General features: G+C 46.0%; 1 protein-coding gene across 21 annotated transcripts in view; it reads left to right on the forward strand.

Annotated features, from left to right (window-relative positions):
- Eif4g3 (eukaryotic translation initiation factor 4 gamma 3) overlaps positions 1 to 15,950 on the forward strand; it is a 208,565-nt gene extending 192,615 nt beyond the window's left edge. For 17 of the 21 annotated variants that reach the window (XM_029476718.1, XM_029476719.1, XM_029476711.1 and 14 more), the window contains 6 exons: positions 564 to 645; positions 2,536 to 2,634; positions 6,415 to 6,561; positions 10,926 to 11,007; positions 12,180 to 12,326; positions 14,870 to 15,332. In XM_029476718.1, coding sequence (XP_029332578.1) covers positions 564 to 645; positions 2,536 to 2,634; positions 6,415 to 6,561; positions 10,926 to 11,007; positions 12,180 to 12,326; positions 14,870 to 15,051 — 739 coding nt within the window. In that variant the 3' untranslated portion in view covers positions 15,052 to 15,332. Of the gene's footprint in view, positions 1 to 563; positions 646 to 2,535; positions 2,635 to 6,414; positions 6,562 to 10,925; positions 11,008 to 12,179; positions 12,327 to 14,869 lie in introns of all 21 variants that reach the window. The other 4 variants (XM_029476720.1, XM_029476706.1, XM_029476707.1 and 1 more) reach the window with 2 other exon arrangements.
- The last annotated feature ends 4,562 nt before the right edge of the window (positions 15,951 to 20,512 follow it).

The following is a 20,512-nucleotide window of genomic DNA, read 5'->3' on the forward strand; positions in this document are numbered from 1 at the left end:
GTGAGCCACCATGTGGTTGCTGGGATTTGAACTCTGGACCTTCGGAAGAGCAGTCGGGTGCTCTTACCCACTGAGCCATCTCACCAGCCCCCGGGCCTCCTCTTAAAGGTTCACAAAATATATATTGGCACTTTGGGGATTGTAAAGTCTTCATGGAAAAGCAAAACAATAAAAACAATTTAATTAAGCATGATCTTGGTTAATTAACAGAACCCTTTTTTGAGGAATTACAATATTAACTAACCCTAGAGAATTTAGTTTAGGAAAGACTTGCCTCACTCTGAAAATAACATAGAAACAAGAAAATTCTGTCTTAAGTCTGTTTGTGCCTAAGCCTTAACTGAGCCTCAGTCTTTGCTGTGATGCCATGGGTAAATAGAGAGACATCCTCTCCACTTCAGCCATTGAAGTGCTTAAGTATAAAGACAGATCCTGGGCTTCTGCGCCCTCCTCCTCCTCCACTGAACTTGAGGTGACCAGCAAGTCTGACGGGCTGGCCCGAGTCCTGTGTCTGCACAGAACAGAAGCGTGCCAGTGTTCACCGGCTGCTCCTGTCTTTACAGGGAATTCAGCAAGCCATTACTTCCTGTTGGCAGAGCTGGGGTCCTGCTTTCTGAAATCCTACACCTTCTATGCAGACAAATGGTGAGTGCCAACAGTGTCAGACCCTTTGACCATGTGGTGGGAAGGGCAGTGACAGCAGTGAGCTTGGGTTCTGTGAACAGTTCCGGGCTCGGTGTACAAGTATTCCCGTTTCTTTTTGACCGTGGGAGAAGAGTATGGCCGCTGCTTGACCTGGCTTCTGTCAGAGGTACATCCGCCCTTCTGTTACCAACAACTTTGGGAAGAATTACCCAATCACAACTAGAAGGAAAGCTGTGTTCTAAGCAGTCTCAGGCTACATGTTATTTATGTCTTGTTTTGGAACAAAATTAATATATTACTTTTAATAAATGTCAAAAAAACTTTGAGAGTGGGGCTGGACAGATGGCTCAGTGATTAAGGGAACTTGCTGATCTTGCAGAGGACCCTGGTTCAGATCCTAGCACCCACATACTGACAACTGTCTCTAACTCCAGCTCCGAGGGTTCTGATGCCCCTTCTGACCTACATGTAGTTAAAACACTCATTATTCATAAACTAAAGATTCACAAAATGGTTGTCACTCTAAATACTTATGACAAAGTGCTAGTACAGTCTTCTTAGAAATAAGTGGGAAAATGATAGTGCAGGAGAGTGAATTCTTTCAGTTTATTGCAGTTAAATATCTGTTATTCCAAAGATAAATGAGCCTCCAAAGTCTGTGTAGGCTGGAAAGGGAAAGGGGCAGATGGGAACCTGTCAAGCAGAAGTACGTGGGGCTTCACAGCAGTGTCTTCTAGAAAGGGGATGTTGGCACAAAGCAGAGCCCCCCTGAAGATGCTGGGGTTCTTGCTGTGGTGGGTCTGAGCCGCAGGTGCTGATGTGCTAGGTTAGCCTTTCAAGTTCTTAACCCAGGGCAACGTGCTCACAACCACAGCCCTTCTGTGATCACTTGTGAAACTGTGTAAAATGGAGAGATGCTTTCAACAGCCTGCTTTTGGTGACTTCCTGTTTTGTGATAAAACTCTCCCATATAGCACTAAAATGTTTACTGAACTATTCTTTTAAATTCAGCATTCCTTCTTCCACCTTCTTTAGTTCTTACTTAAAATTTAATTGCTATAAACTTTCATTTTCAGTAACAGAAACTACCACCCACTTCTAAACAAAACCAGATTTTTGATGAATTTTCTTTTTTTTTGTTTTTGTTTTTGGTGGGTTTTTTGTTTGTTTTTGTTTTTTTGGTATCTTTATACTTTTTTTTTTTTTTTATCATTTTTGAGACAGAGTCTCACAGCTAGCCCCAAATTGATGGCAGTCTTCCTGCCCACCCTCCCAAGTACTGCGCCTTACAGGCGTGCCTCACCCTGCTCAGCTGAACCCAGGCCTTACCTCATGGCCTAGTGTTTTCTCTTACACTGTGTTCATGAGGTGGCAAGCAGACCTGCTTGCGCGTTTCCAGCTGAGCAAGACTCTTGTCTGCTCAAATGGAAAGGTGGTCTTTGAACAGGGATGCCTTGGAGGCCTATGTCTGACTTAATGGTGGTATATATCCAGGGTTGTCAGGAAGGCGGGAAACAAGAGTCTGGAAACATAATGTGTTAGGCTGGTAGTTATTGATGGACGTAATCATTCACCATTTTGTTGATTTACAGACTTATTTTTAGGTTTGGGAGAAAAGGTCAGCTCTGTAGGCCAGGCTGTGTTGGGACTTGTTATGTAGTCCAGACTGGCCTGGAGCTCCAGATGCTTGGCCACCTACTAAGTGCCACATTTCAGGTGTGGCTTCCATGCCAGAGTCCCCATTGAACTGATATGTACTCAGATATCTCAGATACTAGGCTTTTGACTTTGGTTTTTAGTCTCTATAGAGTAGTCAGGACTTTTTATAGCAAGCAAACTTTGTTTTCTTCTTGCAAACGAAGCTGATGGATGAGTTTATCTCTGTTTTAGAGCCATAAAAAAGTAGGTGCCCTGTGGAGGGAGGCTGACCTCAGCTGGAAGGACTTTTTACCGGAAGGGGAAGATGTCCATCATTTTCTCTTGGAGCAGGTGAGTCACCTTTTCTTATGCTGCTGGTTGGTTTGAGGTTGTTAGACCCCATGTTAGACCCCATTCACAAGGTCCTGTGTTCCATCCATAGCACTGCAGATGATGACACTGATGACTAGGAAATCAGACAAGGACAGTTGTGAGGGACGTGGGTGCTATTGGCTCAGCAGTAGAGCCCTGGGTTTCTCTCTGTCTCTCTCTCTGTGTCTGTCTCTGTCTGTCTGTCTGTCTGTCTGTCTGTCTGTCTCTCTCTCTCTCTCTCTCACACACACACACACACACACACACACACACTTCAGAAACAGAAAATGAGAACCTTAGCAAAGACAGCTTTTTAATCTGTGTTTTTAAGGCTCCTCTGTCAGAAGAAAATGTAGGTGTCAGGGGTACTGTGCCCATCACAGCTTAAGAACAGCTCTGACTAGCCAAGACAGATGCGTGTACAACAGAGATTGTTTGGGCGACCTGGGCTCTCTGATGGAAGATTGTAGCATCCTGGAAGCTCAGCATGTTTGTGATGTGATGTCATACACAGATGAACAAGGAGGCAAGAGTTAGCTCGTCTCAGTAGGAGACGTCTCTGTAGGGGAGCAGCCTCCAGGTCGTAAGCATGTTGGAGAAAGGCCACGGAGGACATTGCCTTCCTATGCTACCAATATTCACACATGGCCCAGATAGGAAGGCTTAGCCATGTCCCTCTGGTCCTTGACATGGCATGCATTTACACTCTCAGGGCTTCCTTCGTTCCCTAACATCAGGAAGCTATGCAGGCACCGAGGAGCTTGATCCCCAGCACCCATTGGAAAATGCCAGGTCATGGTGCGTACTTATCTCCCAGCGCTGGGGAGTCAGAGAGTGAAAGATAGGAAAGCTGGCTGGCTGGCAAGCTAGCCTGATTAGTGAGTCCCAGGCCAGTGAGAGACCCTGTTTCAAAACAAAGTCGATGGGTGTTCCTTAGAGAGAAACACAAGGTTTTTCTCTGGCCTACACATGCATACACCTACATATACACATGTACACACATGACTACACGCGCGCGCGCACACACACACACACACACACTTAAAAGAGAATACTCAACAGATCCCATAATCCAGAAGTGAACTTGCTAAGGGGAGATGAGTTATCTCACATGAGCTGCCAGTGCTCTGAGCTCTGGTTTGAAGCCCAGCTCTTTAGGCGGGACAAGGCTCTGGCGCCACTTAGAAGGCAGAGGGCTAGAGAGAGAGAGGCTTACTGTTCCCAACCCCATAGTAATAATTGGAGGGACCCTAAAACCAGAACCTTGCCTCCGATTTGACAGGAAATGCAGACGTTGACAAGCCGGAGTGCAGCATTGGTGGGCTCTGTACTCTCATACCAAACAAACAACCAGGGAGGGACGCTAGGTTGAAGCTGTTCTCAAATAGAAATGACAAAGCTCTTACAAATCCAAGTCCTGAAACACCTGGGCTTGGGCATCGCACCACACATGGAATTCCCCCTCCTGGGCCTGAGCTAGGATCTGCAGGCTGAAATCAGTCTGGGCTACGTGGTTAGATACTTCAGGAAACCTGAAGAAGCTAAAACAAGCTGTAGCATAAACATTAAGGACATAACCTGCTGATGCACATAGCCCTAGAACTCAGGAGTCAGAGGCAGGGCATCTCCGTGAATTTAAAGACATCCCGGTCTACATCAAGCTCCGTCCAGGGCTACCCTATCTCAACATACAGAAAAGAAACACAGCAGATTAAGTCCGGGCATTGAGCCCGTTCCTCTGCGGTCTGTGGTGATTGAGATGTGCACTCTGGGAACCCCAGCTGTTGAGGAGACTGATACAGGAGGATGACTTGTTTACCAGGAATTCGAGGCCAGCTTGATTAGTAGACCAAAGTCAAAGCAAGGAAGTGGTGTCTGAAGACACCGTGTGGGCTGCCGTGTACCCACTGCAGCTGTAGCTATGGCCGCCCCTTGACCTCTGCCGCCCAGTGATGGATCATAGCGTATGCTGCTATACCCAGCGCAACTCAAGTATGTGTAAGTCAAGTATGTATAAGTTATACATGGAACATATTCACTCCTCTTTAAAGATTTGTGCATTCCTTTTCTGTCGGAATGTTACACCCACACGTCTCTGCACCACATATGTGGCTGTTGCCAGAGAGGACAACAGATGCCCTTAGAACTGGAGGTACAGACAGTGAGGAGTCACAAGTTGTGTGCTAGAAAGGACACTCAGGTCCTCTGCAGCGCAGCCACTAAGCCATGTCCTCGACAACCCACCCCTAGTTTTTAATACATATTATCTAAACCACGAAGAGTCCATTTGCCTAGAGTGAAGCAAGGAACCACGAGAAGGAATGAGTAGTACTTCTGTTACATCGCTCACTTATATTTAGAAGAAAGAAAAAGCTATAAATCAATTTGAGCTTCAGCCATATGAAGTGCAAGCTGTAGGTCAGGTGACCCGTGCGTTCAGGAGGCTGAAGCTGCGCAATGGTGTGAGCCTGGCCTGAGGTACACAGCTGAGCCTGTCTCAGTCACAAAAGGCAGATGCGGGGGAGAGGAGGGGGTTGAACGTGAGTTCTGTGAGCAGGGCACTTGCTGAGCTGGGAAGGGCAAGGAGGAGGCAGGAGAGAGAAAAGGTGGACACAGGCCAGTGTAGTCTGAGTGGCAGAAAGGAATCTGCTAAGCCAGCCTTGGACTCAGCCAGGCACAGCTCCATGAGGCTGAGGGAATCAACGTCTGTGAGCGGATGAAGCCGCTCCACTCTAGCTGGGCAGAGCAGGAGCAAGTCAGAGAAGGCAGCAGGGAGCACTACTGCAATGGGACAGGTGTCTGTCCCAAAGCGTGAGGAGAATGCCTGAGTGCCTTTCATGCAGTACACTCGTTAGCCTTCCTGACGTGAACAAATGCCTAGGACAGAAATTGGGTTTGTCGTTCACAGTGTCCTCTACAGAACACTCAAGGGGCCCTGGTTTTAAAGACTAAATACTGGACTCCAGAGTGATGTCAGTTGTAGAAAATCAATGAGGGCCACCTATTTCCCTGAAGCCACCAAGCCTTGGTCCCTGCACTGATCGGAATGGTCTAATCTCCGAGTTCAAGGCTTGCCTGGGCCACATAGTGAGACCCTGTTGAAAATTTGTTTTTGAACACAGGAAAATGAAGTGATTGATCCATATCAACCTGTGCTTCAGGCTAAGTCAAGGGACACTGGGAGTAGTATAGAGTCATACACAGTTGTTGTGGAGATGTCAGACCGGCATCTGGCTACAGTTGCTTGCCCGTTGTTGCTGGTGATTTAAGGCACATGGAGAGAAGCATGGTAACCCAGTCCTTGGGAGGTGGAGTTAGAGGGATCAGGGATTAAAGGTTACCCTTGGCAGCAAAATGAGCTGGAAGCCAGCCTGGGCTGTGAGACCCTATGTCAAACCCAGCAGCAGCAAAAGATGTTACAGTGAACGCAGATCTAAGTGAAAGCCTCACCCTCTGGGTACCAGAGGCTCGCTGTGAGCACTGCCTTTGTCAGTGGTGAAGTTCTGTTTTCAGGCACTCAAAGCCCCTGAGCCATCTCTCTGTCCCTAAATACAATCTTTTTGAAAGGTTGGAATCTCATCGGATACTAATGAAGTGACAGCCTTTGACAGTTCAGTCACAGTGGCTCTGCTGCTCATTCTCTCAGGCAGAGCGAGGCCATGGCTGCCCTTCCTTTCCATGTAGTCACCACAGTGAAAATCCCAAGGCCTCGTGTAGTTGCCACGATGAACAATGTCAGTATCTCACGTTTGCTTCCAGAAGTTGGACTTCACGGAGTCCGAAGGGCCCTGCTCCTCTGAGGCACTGTCCAAGAAGGAGCTGTCTGCCGAGGAGCTATCTCAGCGCCTGGAGAAGCTCATCACGGAGGACAAAGCGGACGACGAGCGGATCTTTGACTGGGTGGAGGTACAGACACGGGCTGTGCTCTGTGGTCTCTGCAGAGTGGCCAGTGGGTCCTCAGAGTTCACATTGCCCGTCCTTCATACCTATTACCCTTCATGCACCAGGGGCCTTTGTGCCTGCATGTATGTGGTGTCTTTGAAATTCAAAGACCATTTTTATAACTGCTCAGTAGTTTTTACTCTTTCTATTTTTGTTATTAGAGTTTTGAGACAGGGTCTCATTATTTGTAGTCCTGGCTGGCCTGGACTTCGCTAAGTAAACCAGGCTGGCCTCAAATCCATAGTGATCTTCCTGCCTCTGCTGGTGTATGCTGCCATGCACAGGCAGTTTCAGGCTTGCTTGCTTGCCTTCTTTTTTTATACTTTGCTTATTATGTATACAGCATCTGCCAGCATGCATGCCTACACACCAGAAGAGAGAACCAGCCACCATGTGGTCCTGAGAATTGAACTCCGGACCTCTGGAAGAGCAGTCAGTGCTTTTAACCACTGAGCCATCTCTCCAGGCCTGCAATTTCAGTCTTTAACATGTAAAACCTATTAAAAGCACAACCCATTTCTCTGGGTTCATTAGAATTCATTCCACATTCTGTCACTTGTATACTATCCCAGATAACTTTAATTAGCGGCATGCAGCTACTATGACATACATGGGCTTACATTTTCAAGTCAGTGACTTGAAAATTTTATCCTTTGCCTTAGTCTTAGAGTCTGCCATGTGTTTAGCCTGTTTGCTGTGTTCTTTAAGTAGCAGTGCTTTTCCATGAAGAGCACTTAGCATGCTTTTTATGAGGTCACAAAAACAGAGTTGAGCCTACCTCTTGTAAGTCTCTCTTCTGCTCTTCTAGAATCTCCCTTAGCCCACTGTGTATGTTAGCTGTGATCTTTAACCACTCCAAGCACTGAGAAATAGAGACCTTAGCTTTCTCTCTGTCTGTAGACTAATCTTTTCTTGAAGTCTTTCGTTCTCTCATTTTCAATCACACAGAGAGAGAGAGAGAGACAGAGACAGACAGACAGACAGACAGACAGACAGACAGACTGACTTAGTGTTTTATTCTTTGTGTTTGGGTGTTTTGCCTGCATGTATATCTACATCACCTGTATGCCTGGTGCCCAAAGATGCCAGAAGAGTGTTAGATCACTAGAACTGGAGTCACAAGTTGTTATGAACACCCATGTAGGTTCTGGGAATGGAACCCCCAGTCCTCTCCAAAAGCAGCAAGTTCCTTAACTCCTGAGCCGCCTGTCCAGCCCTTAATCACTGCTTTCTTATGTGTGGTTGGCAGCCCCGAATGAGGACGAGGATCCAAACTCTGAGGTTTCTTTGGCTGAGGGGGTTTTTATCGTTTGTTTGGTTTGGTTTTTCTTTGGTTTGGTTTGGTTTCGATTTTTAGTTTTTGGTTTTTAGAGACATGGTTTCTCTGTGTAAACAGCCCCGGCTGTCCTAGAACTCTTTATAGACCACATTGGCCTCAAACACAGAGAGATCCTCCTGCCTCTGCCTCTCAGCTGCTGGGATTAAAGGCGTGCACCATTACCACGTGACCAAACCCTATCTATCTATCTATCTATCTACCTATCTATGATTTATTTATTTATTTTGTGTATATGAATACATTGTAGCTATCTTCAAACACACCAGAAGAGGGCATTGGATCCCATTACAGATGGTTGTAAGCCACCATGTGGTTGCTGGGAATTGAACTCAGGACCTCTGGAAGAACAGATCCTCCTGAAATCTTTATGTCCATATCCTTATGGGTTATTCTTACCAAAAGGCAGCCCAGGCTTCCTGCATTCCTTTGAAAGCTGCTTGTGGTGTCTGAACCTGGTCAGCATCTGGCAGCCAGCATAGGTCAGGAGGTGTATTGCATAGGTGTATTGCATAGGTTTTGGGTTTTGTTGTTCTGAGACAGAGTCACATGTTACCTGGGGTGGCCTTCATAAGACCACCTTTAGGTCTTGCTTCTCCTGCGCCGCCTCCCAAGTGCTAGGTACTATGTGGACAGCACCTCCAGGTCCTGATTCTCCTGCCCCGCCTCCCAACTGCTAGATACTATGTGGGCAGCACCATTCAGCCCTTGCTGTTTGTACTCAGGCTCTCCCCTGGAGGCTCTCCCACACCAAATTCAAACCTGTTCTCAGTCAGGTACCATTCTAGTCTTGAGTGCACTCCAGATTTGCGTTCGGTCATAATATCTGCTGCTCTCTTTACATCATCCTCAGATTTATCCATCTGAGGGGAGCTGAGGGGACCGTGTGATTAGATTGATCCCAGGACAAAACTACAGTTGTGACTACAGCTCTCCCACTCCTCAGGACACTGCTGTCCCTTAGCTTATTCCTTGTCCTCCACTTGGCTTTGTGGTCACCATTTATATTCCACCCACAGGAACTTCAGAAGCCTGCTGGAACTCGGGAAAGATCCCTCTCTGAGATGTGGTACACTAATCTAATTAAGATTGAAGGTTACTTTAACATGGCTATATTTTTTGAATATTACTTTCTAGTGTGACTACAGGGTCTCTGCCTACCACTGTAACAATCAGCTATGACCACCAGCCGGGTAGCAGTCTGAGAGGCAAGAGGCAGTTAGTTCGGTCCAGTGTGACAGAGTTCAAACGTTGGGACTCTGACCCCAAGTAGTTTATTTTAGGCATATTTCAGCGCAGCACAATGTGGCTAAGACTTTCCTGGTAAGAATAACTCAATCTCATGTATACAACAAAGCTTAAAATGTGATTATATCAAACCTTTGTAAAGTTCATCTTCCATAGCTTCTGTATATTGTGTAGATTAACAAGCTTCTAGTGAGGGTTCTAATGAGGGTAGAGCCCAAACGGTCACCACTGTCCAGTCCCAGCCCTCTGGGAGGCTAACAGGTGTGCATTCTTTGATTTGAAGGACAACCGCACGTGCTAACATTCCTGGTTCCTCCAGTGCTTATCTGTGACTCCCACGGCCTAACCATTCTCTCTTTCCTAATCTTTTTAAACTATTTATGTATAATTTATTCTTGGAAGGTGGCTAAGCGAACTACTGTGCCACCACGCAGTTAATTCTTGAACTCGGTAGCCTCAGCCTTGGCCTGGTATGTAAGGCCAGATGTAAGGCCAGATGTTAAGAGTTTTATGTTTTGCATCAATCCCTTCATGATTTTCCATACATGAACCATATGTAAGTGATTGTGATAATTTTACTTTTTTGTTACTGTTCTTTAAATTGTAAAACTTTATTATAAATTAATACGTTTCCTTACCCAAAACATTGCACACATTTGACTGCTCTTATGTTGTGATATGCAGTGGTTTCTTTAGAATTCAAGTAGTTTTGTTTTGTTTTGAGAATTTATACATGTCATGCTATTCTTTCCCCTCCTCCAACTCTCCAAAGCTCCCTTCAGTGCCCACTCAGTGCCCCTTCAGTGCCCACTCAGTGCCCCTTCAGTGCCCACTCAGTGCCCACTCAGTGCCCACTCAGTGCCCACTCAGCTTCAGAGGGTGTTTGGTTGATTGCATGTCGGTTTGTTGGTCCTTTTGAGAAAAGGCTTCTCTACTGTGTAGCTCTGGTTGTCCTGGAACTCACTCAGTAGATCAAGCTGGCCTCAAACTCACAGAGATCTGCCTGCCTCTGCCTCCCGAGTGCTGGGATTAAAGGTGAGCTGTACCACACCCTCCTCGCTTCATGTTTTATGTCTGTGTCTGTTCTGGCAAGCAGGCTTAGCAGGTAAAAGCACTTACTGCCAAGTCTGACCTGAGTTCAATCCCCAGAACTCCTGTGATAGGAGAGACCAACTCCTGCCTGTGGCTCCCACAGACAGTGCCATGGGTGCCGACCCTAATCAACACAATCAATAAATGTAAAAAATTATTTGCTTTTTTAAAGAGAAAACAAAGGATAGATGTCAACAAATGTAAATCGTATTTAATAAAGATAACTTCCTTTAACAAGCAAGAAAGGAAAGTAGGAAACTCAATTAGTAGCTGAGCTCTCAGTGCCCTTGTCCGGGCCTCTCTGAGTCTGGCTGTTGTCTGTGCCGTCCTCTGTGACAGACAGATCTTCCTTCCTTCCCTCTTCCTCTTCCTCCTCTTCCTCCTGTTCCACAGTTGTGCTTAATCTGTAGTCTTTTTGGCAGTTTTCTCCCATCTCTTTCCAACTGTTAGATGCTGGGATTTGGGTAGTTGGTCTTATTTGTACAAGGTAGGGGCAATTTGTTTTCTTGTATCCCCTGGAGAAGGGAAGCCTGGTGCCTCGTGATTGCGTGCAGACTAAGAAGCTCCTCCCACCAGAGTGGCTGCCGGCCAGAGCGTTTTCACAGACTGCGCAAATCCATTGCAGTAACATACCTTCTGTTTTCCCCTCCAGGCTAATCTCGACGAAAGCCAGATGAGTTCGCCTACATTCCTTAGAGCTTTAATGACGGCCGTTTGCAAAGCAGCTATCATAGGTGAGCGATGTTTTTTGAGAGTAGCTAAGGATATCTGAAGTACAGATTATTGGCTGTACATTTCAGGAGCTCACTTTATGTTGTCTTGAACCTTGCAGTTTCTGTGCAGATGTTGGCATCATGTCATGCCACCTGCTGTGGCAGTCATGGGGGCGAATAGTTAATCTCTCCATAAGAACCAGGTCTGAATCTCACCTGCATATGGTGAGATGCAGTTGGTCTATGGGTCCAGTAGATTTTGTTCCTTGCTCTTCATCCTCAAGGCCATGTCTTCTATTCATGAATTTGAGGCTAACCTCAAATTAACTGTGTAGCTCTGGGTGGCATTGAACTCCTATTCTCCTCCTTATGCCTTGCATGTGTTAAAATTACAGGTATATGTGACCAATTCTGGCTTATGAGTTAAATAAATATCATGCTGTATAAACATCAGTACTATATGAACCATCAAGCTATAGCTCCATCTCCTAGTTTGGTTTTATTACATTATTAAAGTACTGGCTTAAATTCCTACATTATTAATTAGTAATACTTTAATTGACATGACAGATTATAACAGTACACATTTGAATATTACACATTGTAGGATACACAGTGATGTTTTAATAAGCGTCTACAATGTGGACAGTGTTTAGATCAAGCTAGTCAGCATACCTGTCAGCTCTCTGACTTTATGATAAGACATTTGATTACCGTGGATCTCTTATGTTGTCATAAAGTCTTGGTACTGTTTCATTATAATTACAAATAAATGGGTAAAAGCCTGAGGGGAGTGTGCACTCAGCATGTTTCCCGCCCCCTCCCCATGTTTTGTATCAGGTTTTATAAAATGGACCATTAAAAATGCACTGGTGCCAGAGGCTTGTAGTCCCAGCTGTCTGCAAAGCTGAGGTAGCAGGATCAGAAGAAAAGGGGCCTCTAAGGCCACTAAGGAAATTAGTGAGACGCTGTTTCAAAATAAAAAATCCAGAGAGGGCTGGGGATGTTAGTTAGCTCAGTGGAAAGTGCTTGCCTGGTGTGTGAAACACTTGGTCCAGACCCCAGTACCACCCAGCATGGATAGTCTTTGCTTTGGGCCCCTTTCTCGACTTTCCTAGGTATGCCTGTCTGTCTGCTGTGCTTAGAACGCCAGAATGGCTCTGTGATAACACCTGGTTCTTCTGTCCCTCCAGCTGACTCTTCTACCTTCAGAGTGGACACTGCTGTAATCAAGCAGAGAGTGCCCATCTTACTCAAGTACCTAGACTCAGACACGGAGAAGGAACTACAAGCACTTTATGCACTACAAGCATCCATAGTAAAACTTGACCAACCTGCCAGTAAGTTTCCATCTTGGTTCCCCAATTGGGGAGAACTGGAGGCCTTGAAAGATGATTTGGGGTTAAGACATGGCATTAGGTTAGGGAGGCAGGGGCCGTTAGATCTCTTGAATTCCAGGCTAGCCTGGTCCACAGAGTGAGTTCCAATACAACTTTGTCTCAAAGAAAACAAACAAGCACCAGAAGAAGTAGTCGTTAGGGACTAGAGAGATGGCTCGGTGGTTAAGCACACTGGCTGCTTTTTGAGTGGACCTTGGGGTTCAGTTCCCTGCACCTACAATGGCCACTCCCAACTATCTGAAACTCCAGGAGGACTAGGAGGTCAAGCACCCTCTTCTAGTCTCCATAGCCACCAGGCATGCACATGGGAAGATGGACATACATGTAGGCAAAACACCCACACACAGTAAAATATTTAAGAACATAAAGTATAACTCGTGGGTAGCCAGCTCTCCCCCATTGTCCCAGCACATGGCATGGCTAGGGCACGAGGACCATGACCTCAAGGCCAGCATGGGCTACAGCGTGGTGAGAATATACCTGAAAATCAAAGGAAGAAGTCAAAGTAGTGTAGAGCGCTGGTCCTCTCCATAGGCCAGGTCTATGGGCCTCCTTCACAGGGTCTACTCTATGCCATGTGCAAACCGGACACCCTAAGATGCTGTGGCCATGGTGCAGGCTGAGAAGTGAATCTTGCATTTTATTTAATCTCCATTAAGTAGCCACATGTGGACATATTAGATACATATATAACAGCCTTGAGCATGGCTGATGATCTCAGCATACTAAGCCACTGGTGTTTTCCAAGGCATCAGTTATACAGGCGCACACACACACACACACACACACACACACACACACACACGCACGCACGCACCCACCCCTGGTGTTAGATGCTATCCAGTGAACTCTTAACGTCTGCAGGAAGTTTCACAGACTGTACACATGTCTGGAGAGGCTTACTGTGTGATGGCCCCGTGTGGTCCACAGATGCTGTGGCATTTCATAGCTTTTCGTCTTTGAAAGTGAAAGTGCAGGGCTGGAGAGATGGCTCAGCGCTTAAGAGCACTGACTGCTCTTCCAGAGATCCTGAGTTCAAATCCCAGCAACCACATGGTGGCTCACAACCATCTGTAATGGAATCTGATGCCCTCTTCTGGTGTGTCTGAACACAGCAATAGTGCACTCATAAATAAAATAAGTAATTGTTTAAAAAAAAAAAAGAAAAGAAAGGAAAAAAAGAGAGAAAAAGTGAAAGTGCTCTTGAGTCTAAAACAAGTTATTCTCAGAGTTTAATAACCCAAGAGGCGTCCAGTGTGAATCCAGAAGTATAGCTGATCTCCTTCTCTCAACAGTATGTAAGGTCATTTTACAGGGTGGCAGCCTTCCTTTTCTGAGTTGTACAGGAAGGGACACTAGCTCCTCAGATGACTGGCTGTCTGATGAAGCTGTGCTGTGTTTACATTAGGCCCTCCTGTGGAGCTGCTGGTTTGGAACCCTGCCCCCACCAGACTTGTGGTCTCCCTCTCCATTTCCCTGTGGATATCCAGAGCTTTGTTGTTGTTGTTAGTGGGAGGGAGGCGTGATTGATTTCAGTGTTAAGATAATGTAATTACAAATATTAATCTAAAAAAGTTTAATATGGCTCTTTCTGACTCGTTACCGAAATTTCTTGTTCATCATGGCCTCCTCTCTTAGTGTGATGGTCAGGAAGCTGGCTTCCAGCGAAGCACACAAGTCATGTGGGATGGTGCACACATTTATCTCTGCACTCGGTGGGCAGAGGCCATGGCTCTCTTGAGAATTCAGGGCCAGCCTGTTCTACATAATGAGCTTGTGGCTAGCAGGGCAACATAATGAAACCATGTCTCAAAAAGGGGATTTAAGAGTCCAAAATCACCGGGCGTGGTGGCGCACGCCTTTAATCCCAGCACTCCGGAGGCAGAGGCAGGGGGATTTCTGAGTTTGCGGCCATCCTGGTCTACAAGGTGAGTTCCAGGACAGCTAGGGCTATACAGAGAAACCCCGTCTCAAACAAAACAAAACAAAAAAAACAAAACAAAACAAAACAAAAAAGTTCAAAATCTAGAGATCAACTCTGCCTGTGTTGTCATAGAAAGTCAGTCTTTGTTTTTAAATACAGACTTAGAAAGTTATACTTGTTTTTTTTTACCTCTGCCTCCTGAGTGCTAGGACTAAAGGCTTGCTCCACCACCAGCACTTTTATATTTAAATTTTAAGTGTTTAACTTGATAACTACATAATAGCAAACACCTTTACTAGTATCCAAACATAGTTGAATTTGAACAAAATAAGAATAAAAAGTAATGTTTTGTCTGCAAATGAGTGTTACATTGCTCAGCACCAAGAGTGTGCTGAGCACAGTCCTAGGGAGCGAATGTGTATTTGCTGTGCTGATTCACTGCAGCCATTCATTCATTCATTCATTCACCGACCACATTTAGTCACTCACTAATTCACATGTCTTTGCTTTTCCTTGCAACTACAACGCTCACACCTGCGGCTGTTGTCACCTCTTGCAGACTTGCTCCGGATGTTTTTTGATTGCCTGTATGATGAGGAGGTGATATCAGAGGACGCCTTCTACAAATGGGAGAGCAGCAAGGACCCCGCTGAGCAAGCCGGGAAGGGCGTGGCCCTCAAGTCTGTCACGGCCTTTTTCACATGGCTGCGGGAAGCAGAAGAGGAGTCCGAGGATAACTAATACTTCAAATACACAAACGAAACAAAAGAAACAATTTAAGTATTTTTTTAAAAAGTTTCACGTCTTCGCCAATCACAGTGCAGCAAGGCCAACTCTCGCAGAAACCCCACGTGTGCGCGAGTGGGAGAGGGGACAGGAATCAGGTGATCATGGAGGATAAAGGTCCTGGAACAAGGAAACAGCAAACCCGAGGGCGGGCGCTCCAAAACCAAAATACATGTACTATTTATAGAAAATATTTTCTGTTTTAATCTTTTCTTTTTAAACGAGGACTCATACTTAAAAAACCAAAAAACAAAAAAAAAAAAAACACATTTAGCAAAAAAAAAAAAAAAAAAAAAAAAAAAAAAAAAAACAGTTGAACTTTAATTTATTTTAAGGACTGCAAATGCCAGTGTAATTTTTTTAATTTGCAGTTTCTGTAAACAACTTGTATAATAGAAAAGCAGAGAAATAAATTCCCTTCCCTTCAGATGCACCGCACACTTGTGTTAAGGCGTAGCTGTTAGTCCCGATTTGAGAAGGTTTGGGGTGAACGAGGTAAGAAAGATCCTTTTTCCCCTCCCTGGCCCTTTTCTTGCTCCACCCCCAGCCCTATCTTCAGATCTTTCTGCCTCTCGGCTTGCTTCAGAAAATTTACAAATCACACTAGGAATCAAAACCTACATAACCTTGGACCAGAAGGAAGTGCTGTGGGCCAGAAAAATCCAAGAATTGTTCCGAAAAGTGCTACCCTGGAAAATACCCTTAATACCGTTGAAATCGTTAGAGTAACTTTAAGGCTTGTAAATACATAGAACAAATATTTAAAAACATAAAAAAGGAATTGACTCAATACTATTTCTTTTCACTTTCAAAATATAAGGAACAAAATAAAGACGAGCATTGCAAGTTTAAAATAAAGACTTCTCCTTTGACAGCCGCCAGCTGATTCCTGGCCTGGGAGGGGCTAGGTGCTTCTAGAAGACGGGGTGTGTGCGCGTGCCATGTGTGTATCTGTCTGTTATGGATACAGAGGGTGCCAATGCCTAGGTGTGGGTGTCCTTGGAGTCTAGGACCAGCAAACCTGAAACAGTCCAGCTGTGTATATTACAACCCTGGGGAGCAGGTCACCCAGGATGACCATTGATTTTTAAATCCCATCATTCAGTAGTTAAGAGTCCCAAAGGAGCGGCTGGAGAAGGTGCAGTGGTTAAGGTGCAGTGGTTAAGGTCACTGACCGGTTTTACATAGGAGCCATGTTGAGAGCTCCCAGCACTCGCAGGCCGCTCCCAACTGCCTATAGCTCCATCTCCAAGACATCCAACACCTTCACATAGATATTTGGGCACTCAAAGTAACAATGCACATAAAAGTAAGTCATTTATTAAAAAGAGAATGTGAAAGGTGCTCTTTAAGGAATGTAAAATATTGGTCCAGCACATGGTAGGAGAGAATCAGTTTCTAAAATAGCCCTCTAACCTCTGCTCCTATGCTGACACTCAGAAGGGCGCACACACACACAAACACACACACACACCCAACTCACTCCTGCCCACACAGTGCAAAAAATCTAAAGCTAAATCCTGCTTTGTAGTCGGAATGGAGCTTAAACTTCCGCACTCTGCACAGTCACTCCGCTGCACTTCCTTCAGGCCCTTCCGTGGCTGGGAAGCCTCTGATGGACCTGCTGGGTCTTTTGTCGGCCGCAGGGCCTGGGCCTTTTTTTTTCTGTCCCCTTTCATGAAGTAGCACTAGGCGATGGAGTCTGTCTCTTGGCTTTCACCCTACAAAATGAGTTTAGGAACACAGCCAGGCAGACCCCAAGTAAATACTCTTTGTATTTGTATTTCATGCCCACATAATCTAAGGTTTATGCTGGCTTCTGTCTAACAGCGTCCACAGAAGGAGGAGACCTACCGCCAGCTGAGAAGCAGACCGTTTCTTTCCCACAGTGGTAAAGTGCTTTCTTGGACTGGGCTGAGCCCAGCTCAGAACCCTAGCATATGCAGCCACGGAGCGCATCCCACCGTGGTGAAAAGCCAAGTGCTAAATGCCACCTTGGCAGGCACGTGACAGGCTCAGGAAGCAGTTTGGGAGCATCTCGGTGCCTTGGAAGCCTTAGTTACAAATGTCACCTGGTTGAATGGTTACCGTTGTCTCCAGGAGGACCCCTGTATAGAAGATTCCCACCCAGGAAGCTCCCACTAGCTGCAGGCTTTCTGAAGGATCTGACAGCACTCTTCAGGGTGCTGGTAGGGGGATAGTGACTACATCTCGGGAATCAGTGGCTGTTCACATTCATCACTATTATAAATACAAATGTGTAAAAATGGAGAATTTTTAGTGTAAGGGTTGGTAAAAAAAAAATAATCAAGTTCTTAACATGTCTATCACAATAGCAGAAATCCGTCTGGAATGCTGTCCAGTGCAGAGCCATCAGACAGTGCAAGGTAGCCTTTGGGTTTATTGATGCTGTGTTGAAATGTTTGATAAAATTAGAGCCATTTCCTAAGCAGCATGTCCTTGCCCCAGCAGTCGGGGCGACAAGAGGCAGGCAGCCTAACCTATATAACAAGGGGGTGGGGGCGGCTGGAAAGATGGCGCGGTAGCTAAGAGACTTAGACAAATCTGAAGACAGAGCTCAGATTCCCCAACACCTCCATAAAAGCCAAGTGTGGCTGCATGCCTTCTTGTAACTCCAGCGCTATGGGATGCAGAGTCAGAGGCAGGAGGATCACTGAGGCTTACTGACCACCAGCCCTCCTGCACTGGCCTCTGCATACATGTACACATGCAAACACTAGATGGTGTGCTTGCTTTATTAATCTGTAGGACACAGAAGACTTGCTTCAAGCTCAAGGTCATTCTGGACTACATAGTGAGTTCTAGTCTCAACAACATGATACGTGAAGTTCTGAACAAGGTGGAAACAGAACCTGTGCTTTTGTTAGCCCTGCACAGCTTCGGGATTGCTATCCTTCGGGCCTCCTCCTGGAAAGCAGAGTTTGGTTGGATCCAGTTTGAAATGAGTGTGGCATGCTCGGGTATGGTTAGCTCCTGCCTTTAATTCCAAGGACATGGAAGGCTGACGCAGAAGAATTGCTGCAAATTCATGGTCAGCCTGGGCTAAAGGGTGAGAGTCGACCTCGAGGGGAAACCCAGGCTGGGACTTCTTACTGGTGAGAGTGCTTGCTCTGCAGGCTTTGGGAACCAGAGTTCAAATCTCCAGCATCCACATAAAACGGTGAACATGGTTTTATGTGCTGGCCCAGCCCTGGGAAGTGGTGACATGCTGATCCAGAGTGTACTGTGACCAGCCGCACAGTGGACGTCTCGGTTCAGCAAGAGATCCTGTCTGAAGGCAGAAAGGCACAGAGCAGAGCTCCTAAGACACTGCATCCTCATCAGACCTCTGCAGATGCTGCCTGGGTGCGCTCACTGACATTGTACGCATGTAACGTGCACATGAGCACACACAACCTGAAAGCAAGGCTAGACAGCTGGCTTGCCTTTACTCCTTCAAGAGGCAGGAGCTGTCTGAGGGCTGCGGGTGTGACTCACTGCAGGAGCACAGCACCGCTTCCCACACATTTGACCTCCCAAGCAGGTATAGCACTTCACTGATTTCAGTGTCTCTGGGACACTGAAAACGGATGACAATTATCCAGTCATGGAATAATCGAAAGGCGTCCTATGTAGGGAGAGGAAAATATGCCAGTTTTGAAAATAGTAAACTAATTCTTTAATTCTTGGGTAGACCAGTAAGCCAGGTCACAGGTCATGAGGTAATTTATTGAGCAGCTAATCACAGGCTGAAGACATGGGCAGGGTTGATGTCCCTAGGACGGGTGAGACCCTAGGTTCTGTTCCCAGCACCAACATGAACAACAAAACTACTTAGCATCTTCTAAGAGCCGAAAGTGTTTGAGGAGTTCCCGTTCTGCCAACAAACAGGAAGCTAGGGGCTCACACTGTAGTTCCAATCACAGTATACATTGTTGCTTGTGTTGTCACACGTGCCGGAAACCCTTGTTTTTATCACTTACACTGTGTGAGGTGCCACAGGCATGCCCAACCCTCAACTTGAGAAGGCCTGGTAAGGGTTGTTTTAGAGACCAAGGTCTCAGTGAGCAGCCCTTGGCCTTTCTCAGAATCTCGGTCTGCAGTCATCTGACTCAAGGACAGAGCATGCCAGGCACGCCGTCGTGTGAACCACAGAAGACACAAAACTTCAGCCAAGGGACTTAGAGGATGAAGCGCCAAAAGTGTTGTCCTGCATGTGTGAGACCCAGGCCCTATGGATGGGCGGGGGTGGAGAGAGAGGAGAGAGACATACTGTTCTTCCAGACAAGCTTTTTTTAAAAAAACATTTTTTATCTTTATGCATATTATTTATGCATATAAATACTCTATCTGCATATGCACCTGCATACCAGAAGAGGGCATCAGATCGTATTATAGATGGTTGTAAGCCATCGTGTGGTTGCTAGGACTTGAACTCAGGACCTATGAAAGAGCCAATATTTTGAATGTCCTACATAGAGAAAATGACAGGAATTCTTTTCCCTTCCAGGGTGACGTAGACAATGCAATGTGAAATGTTACCCAGGAGCTGGGGAATCAGCACAGTGGCTAAAAAATGCTCCACAAACCCAAGGACTGGAGCTCAGATCCCCCCCAGAACCCACATAAAAGCAAGGTGGTGGTGGAAGCTTGCCTGTAATCCTGATCCCCAAGAGAGGGCATTCCCAAGGCAAGATGGTGAGCTGTGGGGTCAGTGAGTGAATACAGTGGGAATGGTTGAGTGCTGTGTGCTGTGCACTGTGCACTTGAACTAGCGAAGCCAGTGGTGGACAGCTGTAGTGCTAGCTGTTCACAGGACCGCCTCTCTCTGCCCCCATCCTTGGAATACAGGTTAGAGTCAAAGTTAGGCAGGCATGGCATGGGGAGGAGGAAGGCCACACACGTCTGCAATCCCAGCACTCGGAAGTGGAGGCAGAGAATCAGGTTATCCTCTGCAAAGCAATGGGACACTGTCTCAAAAGGAAGTAGGAAGACCAGGCATGATGACTGCCACCTTTTATCCCAGTACTCAGAAGGCAGGTAGGCCTGGTCTGTCTACATAGATTCAGGACAGGGCTACATTGGCCCTGTCTCAAAACAACAAAAAAAACCAAAACAGAAATTTGCTGGGTGATGGTGATCCGTGCCTTTAATCTGATTACTTGGGAAACAGATGCAGACAGGTCTCTTGAGTTTGAGGCCAGCCTGGTCTACAAAGGGAGTTCCAGGACAGCCAGGGCTACACAGAGAAACCCAGTCTCAAAAAACAAAAAAAATAAAAACCTAGTGGGGGCTGGCGTTGAGTTGTTGCCTGGATGACTAAATCATACTGGAAACCTCAAGTTGTCACCAATGAAGCAACAATAACAGCTTCTCAGGTAACTTTTTTTTTTTTTTTTTTTTTTTTTTTTTTTTT

This window comes from Mus caroli, chromosome 4, assembly GCF_900094665.2.
Source record: "Mus caroli chromosome 4, CAROLI_EIJ_v1.1, whole genome shotgun sequence".
NCBI classification, from domain to species: Eukaryota; Metazoa; Chordata; class Mammalia; order Rodentia; family Muridae; genus Mus; species Mus caroli.